General features: G+C 42.1%; 1 protein-coding gene across 2 annotated transcripts in view; it reads right to left on the bottom strand.

Moving 5' to 3' along the window:
* Nucleotides 1-20996, bottom strand: part of COG7 (component of oligomeric golgi complex 7) — an 81501-nt gene that overhangs the window by 46022 nt on the left and 14483 nt on the right. For both annotated transcript variants that reach the window (XM_045461611.1, XM_045461612.1), the window contains 2 exons: nucleotides 5303-5385; nucleotides 4398-4520 (listed from right to left, as the gene is read on the bottom strand). In XM_045461611.1, the coding sequence (XP_045317567.1) occupies nucleotides 4398-4520; nucleotides 5303-5385 (206 nt within the window). The remainder of the gene's footprint in view (nucleotides 1-4397; nucleotides 4521-5302; nucleotides 5386-20996) is intronic.

The following is a 20996-nucleotide window of genomic DNA, read 5'->3' as shown; positions in this document are numbered from 1 at the left end:
AAAAGGATAACACAACTCCCCAAAAGTTATGAGATACAGCAACAGTAACACTAAGAGGGAAACTTATAGCTCTAAACACATACATTAAAAAAGAAGAAATATCTCAACTCAACAACCTAACTGCATACATTAAGGAATAAGAAAAAGAAACCAAACCCAAAGCTAGAAGAAGGAAGGAAATAATAGAGATTAGAGCAGAGGTAAATAAAATAAAGAACAGAAAGTTAAATTTTAAAATCAATAGAACTGGTTGGTTCTGTGAAAAGATCAACAAAATTGACAAACCTTGAATTTGTCTGCATGCTTCCTCATGAGAGCATTAGGGTTAAGCCTTCTGGGCAGGGAAACTACATAGGTGATGTTTTAACACCAAAATCATTCTTTTTTTTTTTTTTTTTTTTTTTTTTACACCAAAACCATTCTTAAAACAGCAACGTCATCATTCGCTGTTGCTCCAGATTCTCACTACCTTCTTGAGAAAGCCAAACTCCTGTCTTAAATTCACAGTTCCTCCCCCCACACATAGCTGCACCAACACAAACCCTCCTATCTCCAGCCAACGCATTCCCCTCACTATCCCCAAACGTGCTTTGTGAGAAAGTCAGAAAGACCTTCAGATACCAGCCAGCCCAATGTCCTCATTTGGCAGAAGAAACTTGCTGCGAGAAAGAGACCAGAGGAGGAAATGAAAATGGGCCTTCTAGAAAAGGAATCCTGACTCCTCGCTATGTTTGGTGAGGATGGACTGCACAATGAGAATCTCCTTCACTCTTATCTCCTACTCAGATGACCTGGGGCAGGGGAAGAATTACACTAATTGGCTGGTCAGCTGAAACTATACAGTCACATCATAGACCTTCAGTGGCAGTTTTTTTACACATTTCAATTAAAACACACTGGGTCTCATACCCAGAGGTGCCCCCTGTCCTTTGAAGAGATCTGGCAAAAGGGATTCTCTGGCACCTGGCCACAGAACCACCACAAAGTCCACACACTATAAGAGCAAACTTAACTCAGGCTATAGAAGCAACCTCAACAGCTCACCTGAAAACAATCTGACCTTACCTCACACCATATACAAAGACTAATTCAAAATGGGCCACAGACCTTACTGTAGAAACTAAGCAAGCTTCTAGGGGCACCTGGGTGGCTCAGTTGGTTAAGCATTGACTTCGGCTCAGGCCGTGATCTCACGGTTTGTGGGTTCAAGCCCTGCACTGGGCTCTGTGCTGACAGCTCAGAGCCTGGATCCTGTTTTGGATTCTGTGTCTCCCTCTCTCTGCCCTTCCCCACCTCTCAAAAATGAATAAATGTTAAAAAAAAATTTTTTTTTAAAGAAACTAAACAAGCTTCTAGAAGAAAACACAACAGAGCATCTTTCCAATTTGGAGGTTGGCAATGGTTTCTTACAAAACAATAACCATAAAAGCAAAAATTAATAAATTAGGCTTCAACAAAATCAATACCTCTTTTTAAGCCACAGAATGGAAGGAAGTATCTACAAACTCATATCTTACAAAGGATTCTTATCTGAGATATATAAAAAACTCCTACAACTCAATAATAAAAACGCAAATAACCCAATTTTTTGTAATGAGCAAAAGATCTAAGCAGACACCTCACAAAGGAAGATATAAGCACATTGAAAAGGTGCTCAATATTCTTAGTCGTCAGGAAAATATAAATTAAAACCACAATGAAATACTACAACACACCCACCAGAATGGACTAGCTTAGAAAGACTGACACCACCTAACTTTGGCAAAGATGTGGGGCAATCAGGATGCTCGCACACTTGTGAGACTATAAAAAGTACAACCACTTTGGAAGAACGTCTGGCAGTTTCTTATAAATCTAAACATACATCTGCCCAATGATCCAGCAATTCCACTCCTAGATATTTACCCAAGAGATATGAATATATGTATACACAAAAAAGACTTAGAGAACAATGTTCATTAGCAGCTTTATTCATAATAGCCCCAAAATGGAAATATCCCAGGTGTTCATCAGTATAAGAAAGAATAAGCCAACTATGAAATATTCACACCACGTTAACAGTATTTGGCAATAAAAAGGAACAAACCACTGACTCACACAACAACATAAATGAATCTCACAAACATGCTCAATGAAAGAAACCTTGCAGGAAGAACACACACTGCCTGATTCCGTCTATTTAAAATTTGAAAACAGAGGGCACCTGGTTGGCTCAGTCGGTTAAGTGTCCGACTTCAGCTCAGGTCATGATCTCACAGTTTGTGAGTTCGAGCCCCGTGTTGGGCTCTGTGCTGACAGCTCGGAGCCTGGAGCCTGCTTCGGATTCTGTGTCTCATTCTCTCTCTGCCCCTTCCCGACTTGTGCTTTGTCTCTGTCTCTCAAAAATAAATAAACATAAAAAACTAAAATAAATAAATAAATAAATAAGTAAATTTTAAAAATGGGGCACCTGGGTGGTTCAGTCAGTTAAGCGTCCAACTTCACCTCAGGTCATGATCTCACAGTTCGTGGGTTTGAACCCCATGTCTGGCTCTGTGCTGACACCTCAGAGCCTGGAGCCTGCTTTGGATTCTTTGTCTTCCTTTCTCTCTGCCCCTTCCCTGCTTGTACTCTGCTCTCTCTCTCAAAAATAATAAAACATTTAAAAAGAAAAAAAAAAAAAAAACTGAAGGGGCGGGGGCAAAAAAAATTTTTTTTAATTAAAAAAAGTTTATAAAAATTTGAAAACAGGCCTAATTTACGGTGGAAAAAAATCAGAGCAATGGCTGCCTTCAGGGGTGTTGGACTGACTAGGAAGGAGCATGAGAGAACTTTCTAGAGTGATGGTAATGTCCTCTTATCTTAATGTTCTCTATATCTTAACAGGGATCAGGTTACACAACATTTGTCAAAATTGATCACATAGCATATTTAAGATCATTACATTCCACAATCTTACCTAAAAGGGGGCGGGGAGGGACAAATATTGAACTCTAGTTAATAATATGCATGTTCAGAACTAAATAATGCTTGCAACTTCCTTTGAAATGAATCAAAAAATAAGACCAGTCAATGAATGGAGAAGTACATGGGAAGATGGACAGATTTATGACAGAGCAAACATAGCAAAACGTTCACTGCAGAGTGCAAAAGTGAGTACATGGGTGTTCATCATACAATTCTTTCAACTCTTTTATATGTTGGAAATTTTTCAGATTATAATACTGGGGGGTAAATCAGAAGGGGATACATTTACTGTGGTGTCTTTGCTTTTCTTTTGCACTATACTGAGCTTCACAAGATGACAGCCACCTATCAGGCTTTTACTTCCCTGAAAAGGAAATGGACCACTGACCAAAAGCATAAATTAGCAGGATTTATAGGATGAGGCCAGAACATAATTTGAGAAGTCTAAATCCTTTTTCTTAGATGATGAAGGGCATATGCACCTGCAGACATAAGCCGGTTTTATCTTCACAACATAAGGGACGGTAAAAGAAGGCAAGGACACAGAAATGGATGTGCATCACCAGGGTCACTGAAAACCGACAACTACTTAAGTGCTGTGAAACGTCTACAGGAATTGTGTTTCATGTTGCTGTAACCTAAATCTGAGTTTGGCTGGCTCCAGGAGAAAGCAATGAGGGTAGAGAAGAGGACTTTAAACACCAGAATGGACATGACCCTGTACAAGGGATTCCCTCCAGCTACAGTCACGTTCGTTCCAGCAGGGGACGGATGGACACTGCAAGACTAATTCACAACTAATTTTGAAAGCAGACCAAAAACCACACCACACCATCAACAGGCCCAGTAAGTCACAGCCTCTTCTCTCCTAAAAGAGGTTAGAGGATCTTGGGCACTTCCTGGCATTGAGACGGGGGAACAAGGGTTCACACCCTGGATGGCAGAAAATGCCAAGAGGCTCTGGGAAGACAAGTGAGGGGAAGTTTCCACTTGAAATGAAGTTCCTCTGTCTCATTGGTCCCCTAGGTTGGAGGGCGCCTGTAAAACTGTACCCTTCCTTGAGCTCTGGGCATACCGTGTGAACAAGGGAAACTAAGCCAGGTCAGTTTTGCCTGAAGTTAAGATAAAAACAATCCTGTTCACTCAAGCACCACCTGACCAAGGGCCTCCTGCTTTTAGATCAGAAGATAACGGCCTCCAGGAATTCCACAGGCTCCCTGGCTGAACAACACGCAACACTGTCACATTAGATTCTATTTAAGATACAGATGAGAACGATAAGAAGAGTTTTAAGGAGACTGAAAGATTTTACTGCCTTGGGTTTCGAGGCTTATCTTTAACTCCTTTGGTGATGGCAGCAAATAGGGAGGTTCTTCCAGGAACACTTGAAGCAGAGGAGAGACCACTGCCAGAGCAGACACCCATCCCCTAAGACCCAAGCGAGCCATTACCTGTGTAGACCACTGGATCTGCGTGTGCCAGGCCCCGAGCAGGGCGTCGTAGAATCTGGTGAGCTGCCGGTCCAGAGGGAGGTCACTCTGGCACAGCTCCTGCCAAGTTGCTAAAAGCTGCGCCTGCAGAAGCAGAGCAAAGGGGACCTCGCTGAGTGACTGAGACAGGTCACCTGCTAACGCTGTCCTGCCCTCCTGACAAGGTGAGCGATTTCCTGCCACCTACTGTCCCCAGCAACTGCCCGCTGAAGGCCATTTGCTTCAAAGGAGGGTTAAAACGAGAAGTCACAGCCACCTGCTCTGATCATCTATCAGACATTGAATCCGTTGCCCTCCCAGTGTTCCTTTCTTCTTTTATCTTGTCCCAACAGCATGCCAAGGTCCTTCACTGGGCATGCTACACTCTCCCCAACAGACCTTTCAGGTGTGCTTGAGTGTGCACTTCAGCTTCATGTCCCAACACCCCTGCTTAAAGACACGCAAGGTTGGACGTGAAGGAATCAAGTTAGCCCGGGAAGCTGTTGGTTTTTTTTTTTTTACCTAACATCAACAACCCCAGAAACAAAAAATTCTGACAGCTTCCGGAGAGCATCATAAGGCCTAAGAGACTACTTTCCCTTGAAAGACAAGAATGGGAGGAATTGTAACAACTTTTCAGTCTATAAATGAAATCCAGCTATAAACATAAAATATGCTGAAAACTGAGGGCTTGCTTCCCTCCCCCCCCCCCCCCCCAGCAAAGAAATGAATCCACAGGCTGGACCAATAACACCCCCTACTGGCTAATTAAAAGAAGAAGGCCAGAGGGCGAGAAGGCAAGTTGTCTCTACCTTGGAGTACAAACACTGGGGTTCTGAGCCCAGCACTGTATGTATTCCACAACATAAGCACTCCCGGCTTCTCACCTTGTGACATTTGTAGTAGTAGGCGAGCAGTTGGGGCATCCGGTCAATTTCAGTAAACACCTTCACAAACATTTTGGACTGATCTAAAGGAGAACAACATAAAACGTGCATGCGCTGTTACCAGGTTTCCTGTTGCGGACAGAAGAAAGAGTTCACCAGGCTAAATGTGGACATATGTAAGCTCCTGTTGGGAACTTCTTACCTATGCAATGAATTAACTCATGCATGGAGATTAAGAAGACGAAAAATAAGTCAAGATAAGGGGAGAATACCTACTCAGACACCGCAAGCCTTGGCTTGTTTAGATAATGCATCAGTAAGCATCACTGATAGAGCTGAGATCATACATCAGCAAAGTCATTGCTGTATGTGAAGAATGGAATGAGTTCAAATCAGGGCTGGGACTGGGGTGGGGGGCAGGAAGGGAGGTGGCGGGTAGGGGCAAGCCTGGGCTGCAAAATCAAAGGGGACTCTCACTCTCAGGCTTGCACAAGGGCAGGGTGAGAGCCTCCTTAGATTTTTGTGCTTGAGGCATTTCACCTGCCTCACCTCATCCTGGCTCTGACTAGAATCATAAAATGCCAGCAACAGAAAGATACCTAAGAAACCATCAATGGACCTGATGTTACAGGTGAGGAAAGTGCAGCCCAGAGAGCTTCAGTCACTTGCAGGTCAATGGCAGGACTGCCCAATCACAGCACTGACTGAACCATATGAAACTACTGCTATTCAACCATTTTGACCTACAAACATAGCAATGTCATATGACTCAATCTAATATTTATATGAACTAAAAAATGCTGACACAAGCACACCTTCTGCCCAGTGCCTAGAATCACGATGCTCTTTGCTGCCCCAGGGCCTTTGCACTTACTGTCTGGGATGATCTTTCTGGCTCTCTGTATGGTTCTCCCCTTATCAGGAGGGTCTTTACCAATCAATTTAGAATTTAGAAATCTAAATTAGGTTTCTCTTGTTATTTATTTCCTATCACATATTCTCCTTCGTAGAACTAATCAAAATCTATATTATTCTAGTCACCTGTGTGATAGTTTGTCTTTCTCACCCTTAGAAATACAAGCTCCATGAGGCTGTGACCTTTCCTGTCTTATCTCTCACAGTTCATAGAAATTAGTACAGCGCACTACAAAAAAAAAAAAAAAAAATGTATTAAGGAGAGCCTGGGCAGCTCAGTCGGTTAAGCATGCGACTCTTGGTTTCAGCTCAGGTCATGATCTCATGGTTTATGAGATCAAGCTCCATGTCAGGCTCTGTGCTGACAGCATGGAGACTTCTTGGGATTCCCTCTCTCCCTCTTTCTCTGCTCCTCCCCTGCTCTCTCTCTCTCTCTCTCTCAAAATAAACTTTTTAAAAACTGTAGTAAATTAATGACTATTTTAAATTTTTTTTTTCAACGTTTATTTATTTTTGGGACAGAGAGAGACAGAGCATGAACAGGGGAGGGGCAGAGAGAGAGGGAGACACAGAATCGGAAACAGGCTCCAGGCTCTGAGCCATCAGCCCAGAGCCTGATGCAGGGCTCGAACTCATGGACCGGGAGATCGTGACCTGGCTGAAGTCGGACGCTTAACCGACTGCGCCACCCAGGCGCCCAATTAATGACTATAGCACTGTTTTTCAGCAACATAAATAACATGTTCCTGGTAGAAAAAAATGGAAAATAAGTAAGAAGGAAATCCTATCACACTCTGTTAAACACTGTCAACATTTTGGTGTATATTCAAAAAGTGTTTTCAGATAAAAATTGGTACATTTACTAGTCTAAATATACAATCACAACTTAAAAAAAAATCTCCACTGGATAGAGTAGAACTTGTTATTTCTTGAAACAAATAATAAAGCAGAATTTGGTGATATAGCAAACCCAGTTAGGAAAAGTGTTGAAAAACTTACAGGTAACATGTGAGTCTTTAGCCCTTACAGAGGAGTTCGAGTTTTTCAAGGTTAGTACATTCAATTAAACACAAATATGTAAACCTAGGTGAAGTTCTTGACTTAGACAAAAGAAAGAAATAGGAAACTTACTTCGGCAACCCCAATACAGAGTTCTAACTCCTGCCAATATCACCGACTCAACACACAAGGCACTGCTTGAGCACCTGCCTGGGGAAGAGCCACCTGCTGGGTGCTGGTGGGTGCAGGGGGAGCAGGCAGGGGTCTGATGGTGGACGTGTTGTTGTGCATCCACACCCCACTGCCCTTCTTCTGCTGACAAAACTCTGGCTGTTCTCGAGGGACAGGGCATCTGCCTCTCACTCTCCCACTTTTTTTTTTTTTTTTTTTTTGCAGAGCAAACTATTTAGTTTATGTTACTAAACTGTACCATTAGCACTTTCCTATAGCTGCTGGTAATTACATATACGTAAGACAGAGCAAATGTCAATTGTCTTTATCAAAGAATAGTGTTATTTAATACTCTTGGTTTTGTTACCAGTTTTATTGAGAACAGTTGACATAATATCACTGTATACGTTGAAGGCACAGAGCACGCTGGTTTGATCCACACAGACTGTGAAATGATTACAATAGGTTCAGCTAACATCCATTTTCTCACGTAGATACAATAAAAAGAAAAGAAAGAAGAATAAAGGACAAAAAAATTCTTCTTGTGATGAGAACTCTTCAGATTTATTTTCTCAACAACTGCCCTATGTATCATATGCAGCAATGTTAGCTATGGTCATCATGTTGTACGTTACATCCCTAGTACCTGTTATCTTATAACTGAAGTCTATACCTTTTTTTTTTTTTTTTTTTAAGTAGGCTTCATATCCAGTGTTGAGCCCAATGTGGGGCTTGAACTCATGACCCTGATCAAGACCTGAGCTGAGATTAAGTGTCAGACGCTTGACTGACTGAGCCACCCAGGCACCCCTGAAGTTTACACCTTTTGACCATTTTCCATTTAAATGTTTCCAGTGAAGCTGACTCTTCTCCAGGTTCCAGGGTACGGCCAGCACCGGGCCTCAGATCTACCTGATCAGAGTAATGGATTCAGAGATGCAAAAGCCTGCACATCAATGCAAACAAGATTAATCCTGGGACCTGTTCTTAAGCTCTGAGGATAGATGCCTGGAACTCTAAGGGCCACATGAAAAGTGCACCTGGAAGTAATGCCAACACACAGAGAGAGCCAAGATATGGCAAGAAAGAGAGACGGGGTCCTAACAACACAGTTTGTGCTCCTGGATCAGCAACACCTACTCCTGAACTTCTCAGTTCCATAAGCAATATATTCTCTCTCTCTCTTTTGTTTAGGCCAGTTTGAATTGGGTTTCTGTAGGGGCGCCTGCGTGGCGCAGTCGGTTAAGCGTCCGACTTCAGCCAGGTCACGATCTCACGGTCCGTGAGTTCGAGCCCCGCGTCGGGCTCTGGGCTGCCGGCTCAGAGCCTGGAGCCTGTTTCCGATTCTGTGTCTCCCTCTCTCTCTGCCCCTCCCCCGTTCATGCTCTGTCTCTCTCTGTCCCCCCAAAAAATAAATAAATGTTGAATTGGGTTTCTGTCACTTGCAACCAAAAGAAACTCAAACTGATACAGGCCTCCTGTGAGTTAGGTGGAGTCCCTGGTCTCTATGCCATCTACCCAAAGTGTAATATGTGGTAAATGGATTCTTATCATTTCAAATTAACAACTGATCCTGGATTATAAACAAGACAGCATACCAAACGTATAGCACCAAAGGCAAATTTCATTTACTTTGCTTTTGCACATGATTTTGGATTCTATTTAATGTAAGGAAGTACTTCTTACACGATGCCCTGCATACAGGAGATATGTTGAAATTATCCATTAGATGAAATACATGACGAGAAATGCTCTTAAATCTTGTCCTAAAATATTTCCCCCATTGCATCAGTCTGTACAACTTTGCCCTGTTTCCTCCTAGGTATAGACACAGAAATCACCGCCTTTGGCTGGTGCCTGAGAGGGCTTCTCCCACTCTCTATCACTTGTTCTTCCTGGAAGAAGAGAATATCTGCTTGAATACGTCAATAAATATAAACAGAGATGAGGAGAATATGAAAGACCTTCCATACACTAAGTAGGTAATAACACTTTAAAAAATGCACTGTAGGGGCGCCTGGGTGGCTTGGTCAGTTAGGCGACGGACTTCGGCTCAGGTCATGATCTCGCGGTCCGTGAGTTCAAGCCCCGCGTCGGGCTCTGTGCTGACAGCTCAGAGCCTGGAGCCTGTTTCAGATTCTGTGTCTCCCTCTCTCTCTGCCCCTCCCCTGTTCATGCTCTGTCTCTCTCTGTCTCAAAAATAAATAAACGTTAAAAAAATTTTTTTTTTTAAATGCACTGTAGATAAGCTGTCCCCCTTTTACATTCACACTTCTTCCAAAGCTTTTCCATTGATAGAACCTCACTTTAACCTTGTGCAACCCTATGAGGCCAGAAGACAGAGAAACTGCCAGCAGAATAAATAAGCCAGTCAAGATCATACAACTAGAAGGGATGAGACCACTTCTTGGTCGGGTTCCTGAGAATTCATCTAACTCCCGCGACTTGTCCAACAGGACAACTGACAAGGCGAGAGTTCCAGAAGGAAAGTCTCTGGGGAAAAAGGGAAAGTAACTTAGAAGAACATCTTACTCCCATTTTGGAAAAAAATGAAGGACTGTTGATGGCAGCAAGAATGAGAGGGATATCAAAAAAAAAAAAAAAAAAAAAAAAAAAAAAGAATGAGAGGGATATCAAACTCAATACCCAAAACACAAATAATCCAGTGAAGAAATGGGCAAAAGACATGAATAGACACTTCTCCAAAGAAGACATCCAGATGGCCAACCGACACATGAGAAAATGCTCAACATCCCTCATCATCAGGGAAATTACAAATCAAAACCACAATGAGATACCACCTCACACCTGTCAGAATGGCTAACAGTAACAACTCAGGCAACAACAGATGTTGGCGAGGATGTGGAGAAAGACGATCTCATTTGCATTGTTGGTGCGAATGCAAGCTGGTGCAGCCACTCTGGAAAACAGTATGGAGGTTCCGCAAAAAACTAAAAATAGAACTACCCTACGACCCAGCCATTGCACTACTAGGCATTTATCCACGGGATACAGGTGTGCTGTTTCGAAGGGACACAGCACCCCCATGTTTATAGCAGCACGATCGACAGTAGCCAAAGGATGGAAAGAGCCCAAATGTCCATCAACGGATGAATGGATAAAGAAGATGTGGTGTGTGTATACACACACACACACACACACACACACACACACACACACACAATGGAGTATTACTCAGCAATCAAAAAGAATGAAATCTTGCCATTTGCAACTATGTGGATGGAACTAGAGAGTATTATGCTAAGCGAAGTAAGTCAGAGAAAGACAAATATCATATGACCTCACTCATATGAGGACTTTAAGAGACAAAACAGATGAACATCAGGGAAGGGAAACAAAAATAATATAAAAACAGGGAGGGGGACAAAACATAAGAGACTCTTAAATATGGAGAACAAACTGAGGGTTGCTGGAGGGGTGGTGGAAGGGGGATGGGCTAAATGGGTAAGGGGCATTAAGGAATCTACTCCTGAAATCATTGTTGCACTATATGCTAACTTGAATGTAAATTTAAAAAATTAAATAAAAAAAGTAAACCTCAAAAATAAATAAATAAATAATAAATAAGTATTAAAAATAAACTTAAAAAAAAAAAAAGAATGAGAGGGAATGGGGCGCCTGGGTGGCTCTGTTGGTTAAGCATCTGACTCTTGGTTTCAGCTCAGGTCATTATCTCACAGTTCGTGGGATCAAGCCCTGCATCGGGCTCAGAGGCCACTTGGGATTCTCCCTCTCTCTCTCTCCCCCTCTCTCTCTGCCTCTCCCCTGCTCATGTGCTTTCTCTGTCTCTGTTTCTGTCTCAAAAATAAATAAACTTTAAAAATATATTTAAAAATAAAAGTCTTTCATTAAAAAAAAGAATGAGAGGGAATAAAAAGGTGATCAGAAACTTAAGGACAGGGGTGCTTGGGTGGCTCATGTGGTTAAACGTCTGACTCTGAATCTCAGTTCAGGTCTTGATCTCAGAGTTGAGAGCTTAAAAAAAAAAAAAAAAGAAAGAAAAAAAAAAGAAACTTAAGCATAAAATGAAGTTGGATAGGAAAGGAATTAAAATCTAGTGCCTGATCTGACTCTGCAAAAATGAACTGAGTTCATTATAAAGTTGTGATAATAGAAACAGTATTTATTAATTCAATTAAAAACAATGGTATAGGGACACCTGGGTGGCTCAGTCGGTTGAGTGTCCAACTTCAGCTCAGGTCATGATCTCATGGTTTGGGGACTGGAGCCCCATAGCCCTACATCAGGCTCCACACTGACAGCTTGGGATTCCCTGTCTCTGCCTCTCTTTCTGCCCCTCCCCCACTTGTTCTCTCCCTCTCTCTCTCAAAAATAAAGATTAAAAAAATTAAACAAAAAAAACAGTGGTAAAAGAGAAGAATGGGGAGAAAGGAGTTGTATGAAAGCAAAATCCTTAGCTGTAACAATAGGAAGCCGACAGTTTCTAAAATTAATATACAAATAAATAAAATAATATGTGTATTATGTGGAAATATAAAGTGGAATACCAGAGAAAACAGCTCTGAGATTTAAAGTGATCTCCTGGGGTCAGGATTGAGGAACGAGGTGGTAGAGGAAAACGGTGTTATCTTCCCCAATAAGACCTCCAGTACTATTTAACTTTTCCAACACCGTAGGTGACGGGAACAAATTTTAACTGAATTCAAGAAGAAGAAAAATGGAACCAATAAAGTCATTTGTGGGTCTGGACTTCCAATTTGTAGTTTAGCTCCATCTGCTGAGCTACACGGCTTTTCAGAAATCTGCTGAGCTACACGGCTTTTCAGAAATCTGCTGCTGCTCTCATTCAAATAGAACCTTCACGAATTCCTGATTGGCCTCTTAGGAATTATTCCCTTTGGGCTACTGTGAGAGCCCTCAAGTCTTGAAGGGGGGATCCAAGAGAAAGGAATAATGTTCACCTAGTGCCTCCCCAGGAACCAGGAGCCTAGGAATCATAGGGTGCACGTATGGTACCCACTTTACTGAGAAGGAAACTGAGGTCTCATTGCTAAGAGGCAGCAGCCCAAAGATTTCAAAACTGGCCTGTCCATCTCCCAAGTCAACACTCCCACTCACTCGGCCACACTCATCAGCAGACTTACTACAAATTCTCTGAATATCGACTCTTTAGTCTGTTCAAGGCAAACTATGCTCTGTCCCCAGCTCTCTTGTCCAGCCTCATCTCTAACCATTTCCCAACATTCACTCCATTAAAACGGACTAGGATTCCCAGCTCTACACCACTCATGTGTATGTTGCTCTGTCTGCCGCATATGCTTCTCCTCGCCTGTCAAAATCCTTCACCCAGGGGGAAAGGCTTATGCTACAGTGCTCACTGGGGGAAAAACAACATACAAAGTATATACTCAATGTATATACTTCCCTTAAAAAATACAGGTACACATACACAGGAAAAAAAACTGGAAGGAAATGAGGAGGGAGCATAAGACAAGTTGCCAGGCGGCAGACACTCTCCGCAAACACCCTCCCACCCGACCCCCAGTGGGGTATGTGTGATATTCCTTGGGCACTCCTGGCTGCCCAACAAAGGAAAGGGGAAAAACAAATGGTTAACTGATAGAGATCATAGTCCTGCGTCCAGGACCTAAGTCTCCAGCTGTTCACAAGTAACTTGTTAAATCACAAGAAAAAGGCAATCTCATCAATAGCCTAATCTCCAGAAACCTATAAACTCCATTTCCTAGAGCCCCAACATCATCCCTCCATAGTGATGTGGGAAACAAAGGCAGAAGGAAATGGCAGATAGAACTCAATTTCCTTATAACCTGCAGCCTATTGAGAGATACTTCAGGCAGGCAGAGTAAAACTTTTCTCCAGGAACTCCCTATGTCTTAATGCTAATACTTTGCTAGAGGCAAAACAACCCTAGCTTGACAATAGCTAGGCCTCCACTACCCTGGGAGTCTTAAGATGTCTTCAAGAATTCTTTCTTGGTCGTCAGCTATGGACCACCCTATCATCACCCCAAAAACCTCATCAGAAAATACTAATAGTCATCTCTTGTGGTGAGTTCACTGGTAAATCGTTTTGTATTTGTGTATATCGGGGTGCCTGGGGGCTCAGTTGGTTAAGCGTCCAACTTCGGCTCAGGTCATGATCTCACAGTTTGTGAGTTCAAGCCCACGACAGGCTCTGTGCTGACAGCTCAGAGCCTGGAACGTGCTTCAGATTCTGTGTCTCCTTCTCTCTCTGCCTCTCCCCCACTTGTGTTCTGTCTCTGTCTCTCAAAAATAAATGTATGTAAAAAAAATTTATATTTGTGTATATCTTTCCAATTTTCAGTAACCTGTATATGTATTACTTTTATAATCACAGACAATTTTTTAAAAAATTTTAATTCACCTAAATTTCAAAGTTCTGCACATATATTGGCTCTTTCAGAAAAGCTTCCTCGATGTTGTCATCTTTCCCTTCATCCCAGGAAAGGGCTAAGGCAATTTTCACATTCCATCCTGTAATGAAATCATGTACTTGTTCTCTCAGCCTCACCCTTAACGAAGCTGCAAGGTCCTTGAAGACAGCAACCTTATCTTATTCATCTTTGCATTCCCTACTGCTCCTCACAGAATTAGTATTTTAAAATAATATTCAGAAGTGAGTTGCCCTTTCGAAATTCCTCCTTTGAATCACACCCAATAGGAACGGTAAAACAGCAAACAAACTCAAGCCCTAAATGTTCACATATTTGGTGGTTTGAGGAATAAGTAAATAATTGGGTAAATATCAGCATTCCACACATAGTGAGGGGCTCTAGGAGCCAAATTATGGTATTAATATCAAGTAGTTTCTTACATACTTTCCTGAGGGCAGAGGAAATGACTAAATGGAAGACTTGCTTCCAGGCTGACTGCTGAAAAGCCAGGGAGGCAGCCTCAGGGCAGCCCCTCCACACACAGCAGCACCGCTGGCGCTCGTCTGCCCCCTTCTGGCCAAAACTCACACGCCACGGTCTCAATGAAATTAAAAAAGAAGAAAAAGTTTTTAACGGCACAAACAGGTATCCAACTTTTTATTTATTTTTTTATGTTTATTTATTTTTGAGAGAGAAGCATGTGTCAGGGAGGGAAGACAGAGAGACGGAGACACAATCCGAAGCAGGCTCCAGGCTTCTGAGCTGTCAGCACAGAGCCAGATACGGGGCTAGAACTCACCAGCTGTGACTCATGACCTGAGTCAAAGTCGGACACTTAATCGACTGAGCCCCCCAGGTGCCCCAGGTATCCAACCTTTTAAATCTGCTGAGAAGGAAAATCTGTGACAGCAACTATTGTGACGATAACCCAGCTGGACTTGGGAAATATGTCAGTGGAACTCACTTTGTTGGGCAGGAATCTAGGAGTTAGAAGATGACCATTTGCCCTTAAAATGTTTATTATTTTCCTAAGATCCCTGAGATAAATGAATCTTCCTGCTACGTGTAAAACTGTGTTATAAAAAGTTGCTTCAATTTAACTGAATTCATCGGTTGGCTGTCATAAAATAAACTAGGCATGTGAACGCGTCACTCGAAGCAGAGAGATGGAAAGGGGGAACATGCTGGAGATGTACTAATTTAGCAGATCTCCCTTTAAAAACTGTCAGGAAAAAAAACCACCTCGGCCTTCCATGAAAGATCACTGAGGAAAGAGCACATTACCTTGGGGGGGCGGGGAAACATTCCCGATGCTCACCAAAATTCACTACCCAGAGAAAAACCCAACACCATTCCAGATGTGTTGAGGCCAGGAGAAAATGTGTACTGTGGAACTTCAGAGAACGTGTCAGATATTCAGTCACATTGGTCCAAGGTGAGTGGGGATGTGGGAGCACTCGGAATGCCAGCATGGAGCAGGTGAGCAATGGTGGGAAGAGGTGAAGACAGGGACCAAAGGGGGTTCTGCGCCAGGCTAGGGGAAGAGGCTTACTTCCACCTCCGCCCAGCAGTGGCTGAAAAGTGCCATTTCCCCCTTCTGAATCCATCCTGCCCACAAAGGACGGGTCTGGAACCAAGCCTGATTTAAATCTGTGAACAAAAGCAGTCAAAACTAGCTTGCCTCACTACCAAAGCCCATAATCCTGACCCAGAGGGCATCATCCAAACTGGGGCACTATCCAACTCCAAGTAGGAAGGAAGGAAAGGAAAACCACTCCCATTTCCGGAGCTACCACCTTCCAAGTCCATTCCTACTTGTCAGGAGCATCCCACCTAGCTAGATGTACACCCCACCACATACATGAGCTCCGTGGGTCTGTGGTTGCAACAAACTCATGAGAAAACATGAGGAACAAAGCTGCCAGGTGGTGACTTTCCAAACCCAACTCCAGCCCTAGGATTCTGGTAGTGAGAAAAAGACCCCAGATAGAGAACTGACAAATGGTAAGTCACTAAATGAAAAGTCTGGAGAAGAGTACTGAATCCATTCTCTTTAGGAAACTGAAGAGCACAACACAGAATATAGCCTTTAAATCAAGGGCAAGAGGAAAGTTCTCAACAAAGTCCAGGTAAACAAGGAGGGGCTTCCAAGGAGATCCCACACACATTATTTTTCAGTAAAGAGCAAGCCTGGAAAACAGTAACCACATATAAATATGAATAAGCAGAAACAAAAACAAATTGAAAAACTCCACAATATGACCTATGTAAAAGTACCACAGGGAGGGGGAAAAAGAAAAGGAACAGAGCCTGCAGAAGGCATATCAAGTGAGCACTTCAAGAACAAGCAGAGAAATGATAAAAAAGAAGTAGAGGACTGGGGTGCCTGGGTGGCTCAGTGGGTTAAACGTCCAACTTCAGCTCAAGTCATGATCTCACAGTCCTGAGTTCCAGCCCCACATCGGGCTCTGTGCTGACAGCTCAGAGCCTGGAGCCTGCTTCAGATTCTGTGTCTCCCTCTCTCTCTGCCCCTCCCCCACTTGTGCTCTGTCTGTATCAAAAATAAATAAAAAATATATACAAATATATACATATATATATATAAATGGAGAAAGACATGGATCGGCAAATAAAGAGAGCTCACACTATGTTCGAGAAAAATATTTTTCCCAAACTGAAAAATAATCTAGTGAAGTAACTAAACTGTAAGGCAAAAGAGAATCGTGTAGGCCAGAAGTCAGCAAATTATGAGCCAGCAGGCCAAATCAGCACTTGGTTTCGTCATAAACGTTGATGGGAACACAGGTTTTGATTATCACACAGGCTTTCACACTACAACTAGAGTTAAGTATCGATGAAAGAGACCAGATAACCCAGAGAACCCAAAATACTTACTACCTGGCCCTTTACAGAAAATGCTTGCTGACCCCTATTTTAACTATTCAAGGAAAAGAAACAAAAACAAAAACAAAAACAAAAACAAAAAAGCAGGCCAGTCTGATACTTAATCAGCAAAATATAGTTAGCAAAAGATAAAAAAGCAAGGTTTCTTGAATTCTAAAGGAAAAAGTGTGATCCAAAAGAAGTTACTGTTATCTACATGTAAAAGCAATAGAAAGACATTCTTTACTACATAAACACTGAGGATATACATATAATCCCCGTGCCCTTCCTGAGGGGGAAAAATTCTGATTGAAAATAGACTCCTGGTCATGAAGAGAAGCCTCCAAGAATTAACAAATGGGGAAGACATGGGCTGAAAAGTCTAAGTGAGGACTGAATCCATTTAAACAAGACCTTGAGCATAAACAACCATGGCAATCATTGGTTAGAAAACAGTTACATAGGGGGAGGAACCAAGATAGTGGAAGAGCATGTAAGTTCTTTGTGTGTCTCATGTCCATGAAATACAGCCAGACCAACACTAAACCATCCTACACACCTAGAAAACTGATTGGAGGATTAACGCAACAATCTGCACAACCTGAACCACAGAATTCAGCAAGTACAAGGCATGGAGAAGAGAATTTGGGGAGCGAGAAGCCGCTGAGGGTAGGAAACAGCTTTTGCGGGCAGAGAGAGAATGGAGACTGGGGAGGGGGACAGAATATGGGAAAAGGACCCCTCCCCAAAAGCAGCTAGAGAGAAATTGGAAACAGCCACAGAGACTAAACTAAAAAGGGAGAAAGGAGAGAGGGTTTAAATTCCATTAAGACTGTAAACAAGGGGAGCTCAAAGGCTGCAACTCCCCATCTCAATACCTGGCAGTGCTCTGGTGGGAAAGGCGAATCCCCAGGAACAGAGTGGGGTCCTGGAGGTTCTCGGGCCAACGGGAAAAGCGGTTCCACTGCTGGAAGGACATTTGGTAGAGACTATTAAAGCCACCTGGACTCAGCAGATCCCAGAAAACGGCCACATTCGCTGGTGCTGGAACAAGGTCGTTAAGTGTGAAGTCTGGTGCCAGATGTGAGTTGTGATTTTCCATAATCCCTGAAACGCTGCTGCTACACTCCCTTGCAAACTTTTTCTGGGGCGGATTGGCACCTGGCCGCAGTCTAGGGGCACCGGCAGCAGCAGGGTGTGGCAAGCGTTCCTGGGTGCAGCCGACATTCGGCCATTGCTTATTCGGCCATTGCTCAGTGAGACCCTCCCACAGAGGGGCGGAGCGGGCCAAAGCCGCAGTCCTTCGGAAGTAAGGGGCCGGGGGAAACAGCCGCACCTGAGACAAAACTTGGGAGAGAGGTACTGCCTGGGTCTTGATCATGTTCAGTGAAGAGGCGGGGAGTGGAAGAAAGCTGAAGATAGAGGACGGATGCACAGTTGCTGCTCTGAGAGAACAGTTACCATACTAGAGATCGGGTAGCTGGATGACGCCATTTTCACCGCTCCCGCGAATGCACATACACACCTACAAGCACTGCAAAAATCCACCCCAGTAGGCTAGCAGCGCCACCTAGTGGAAAACGGAGCTGTTACACTGCACTCCGCCCAACTGGGCGAACCTGCTCTTCAAGAACACAAGTCTCACTGCCTACTTAGTTTATGGACTATAAAGCATTACATACTCTGACTACTAGGGGAAAATGAAGTAATTTCAGTCCTATTTCAATGTGTTAGCAGGTCCATCTATTCAATTTTCTTTTTTTTTTTTCCTCTTTTACACTGTTCTTTTTCTGGAATACAGAAAGAGGAAAAATTCATTTTTATTTTCAATTTTTATTAAAAATATTTTTTTTACCATATTTTCTACTTTTGTGTAAATTTTTTCAAATTCTACCTTAGTTCCATCATTCTATTTTAGTCTACTTCAGTGTATTCAACTTTTCAAATTTTCAAACGATTTCCTTGTTTTCTTTTTTCTTGTTTCTTTTATTTTTCTTGAATGCAGAAAGTGAAAAACTTCATTTTTATTTTCAATTTCTATTAAAAATATTTTTAATTTTTTACTATATTTTTTGCTTTTATGTAAATTTTTTCAAATTCCATTTTACTTCCATCATTTTTAGTCTACTACAGTGTATTCACTTTTTCAAATTTTCAAACGATTTTTTTTCTCTTTTTCACTTCTTTTCTTTTTCTTGGATCAGAAAGATTAAAAACTTCATTTTTATTTTTAATTTTTATTAAAAATATTTCTCTTTAATTTTCCTACTGTATTCTTTACTTTTGTGTACATTTTTTCAAATTCTATTTTACTCCCATCATCTCATTTCAGTCTACTTCAGTGTATTCATTTTTTCAAATTCTCAAATGATTTCCTTTCCCACCCCCCACTTTTTTCTCTAACCTGTCAAACCACTTTCAACACCCAGACCAAAACACACCTAGGATCTAGCATCATTTATCAGATTGTGTGTGTGTGTGTGTTTAGTTTTTTAATTTTAATTTTTTCTACCTCTTTAATTTCTTTTCTCCCTTCAAAATGTCAAAATGAAGGAATTCACACCAAAAGAAAGAGCACGAAGAAACGACAGCCAGGAATTTAACCAACACAGATACAAGCAAGATATCTGAACCAGAATTTAGAATCGCGATAATAAGAATACTAGCTGGAGTTGAACATAGACTAGAGTCCCTTTCTGCAGAGATAAAAGAAGTAAAAAATAGAATGAAATTAAAAATGCTATAACTGAGCTGCAATCACAGATGGATGCAGCAGCGGCAAGAATGGATGAGGCAGAACAGAAAATCAGCGATATAGAGGACAAACTTATAGAGAATAATGAAGCAGAAAAAAAGAGGGAGATTAAGGCAAAAGAGCAAGATTTAAGAATTAGAGAAATCATGGGGTGCCTGGGTGGCTCAGTCGGTTGGGCGTTCAACTTCGGCCCAGGTCATGATCTCGTGGTCTGTGAGTTCGAGCCCCAAGTCGGGCTCTGTGCTGACAGCTCAGAGCCTGGAGTCTGCTTTGGATTCTGTGTCTCCCTCTCTCTCTGCCCCTCCCCTGTTCATGCTCTGTCTCTCTCTGTCTCAAAATAAATACAAATGTTAAAAAATAATAATAATAATAAAAAAAGAATTAGAGAAATCAGTGACTCATAAAAAAGGAACAAAATCAGAATCATAGGTGTCCCAGAAGAGGAGAGAGAAATAGGGGTAGAAGGGTTATGTGAGCAAATCATAGCAGAAAACTTTCCTAACCTGGGAAAGACACAGACATCAAAATCCAGGAAGCACAGAGGACCCACATTAGATTCAACAAAAACTGACCATCAACAAGGCATATCATAGTCAAATTCACAAAATACTCAGGCAAGGAAAGAATCATGAAAGCAGCAAGGGAAAAAAAAGTCCTTAACCTACAAGGAAAGACAGATCAGGTTTGCAGCAGACCTATCCACAGAAACTTGGCAGGCCAGAAAGGAGTGGTGGGATATATTCAATGTGCTGAATCAGATAAATATGCAGCCAAGAATTCTTTATCCAGCAAGGCTATCATTCAAAATAGAAGGAGACATAAAAAGTTTCCCAGACAGGGGCGCCTGGGTGGCGCAGTCGGTTAAGCGTCCGACTTCAGCCAGGTCACGATCTCGCGGTCCATGAGTTCGAGCCCCGCATCGGGCTCTGGGCTGATGGCTCAGAGCCTGGAGCCTGTTTCCGATTCTGTGTCTCCCTCTCTCTCTGCCCCTCCCCCGTTCATGCTCTGTCTCTCTCTGTCCCAAAAATAAATAAACGTTGGAAAAAAAAAAAATTAAAAAAAAAAAAAAGTTTCCCAGACAAACAAAAATTAAAGGAGTTTGTGACCACTAAACCAGCCCTCCAAGAAATTTTAAGGGAGACTCTCTGAGGGGAGAAAAGATGAAAAAAAAAAAAAAATATATATATATATATATATATAAATACCAAAAGCAACAAAGATTAGAAAGGACCAGAGAATACCACCAGAAACTCCAACTCTACAAGCATCATAATGGCAATAAATTCATATCTTTCAGTACTCACTTGAAACGTCAATGGACTCAATAATCCAATCAAAAGACATAGGGCAACAGAATGGATAAGAAAACAAGATCCATCTGTATGCTGTTTACAAGAGACCCGCTTTAGACCTAAAGACCCCTTCGGATTGAAAATAAGGGGATGGAGAACCATCTATCATGCTAATGGTCAACAAAAGAAAGCGGTGGTAGCCACAATTATATCAGACAATCTAGACTTTAAAATATTGTATCAAGAGATAAGGAAAGGCATTATATCATAATTAAGGGGTCT

The sequence above is a fragment of the Leopardus geoffroyi genome, chromosome E3 (assembly GCF_018350155.1).
Source record: "Leopardus geoffroyi isolate Oge1 chromosome E3, O.geoffroyi_Oge1_pat1.0, whole genome shotgun sequence".
Classification (NCBI taxonomy): domain Eukaryota; kingdom Metazoa; phylum Chordata; class Mammalia; order Carnivora; family Felidae; genus Leopardus; species Leopardus geoffroyi.
This window is presented reverse-complemented; position numbering and strand designations above follow the sequence as displayed.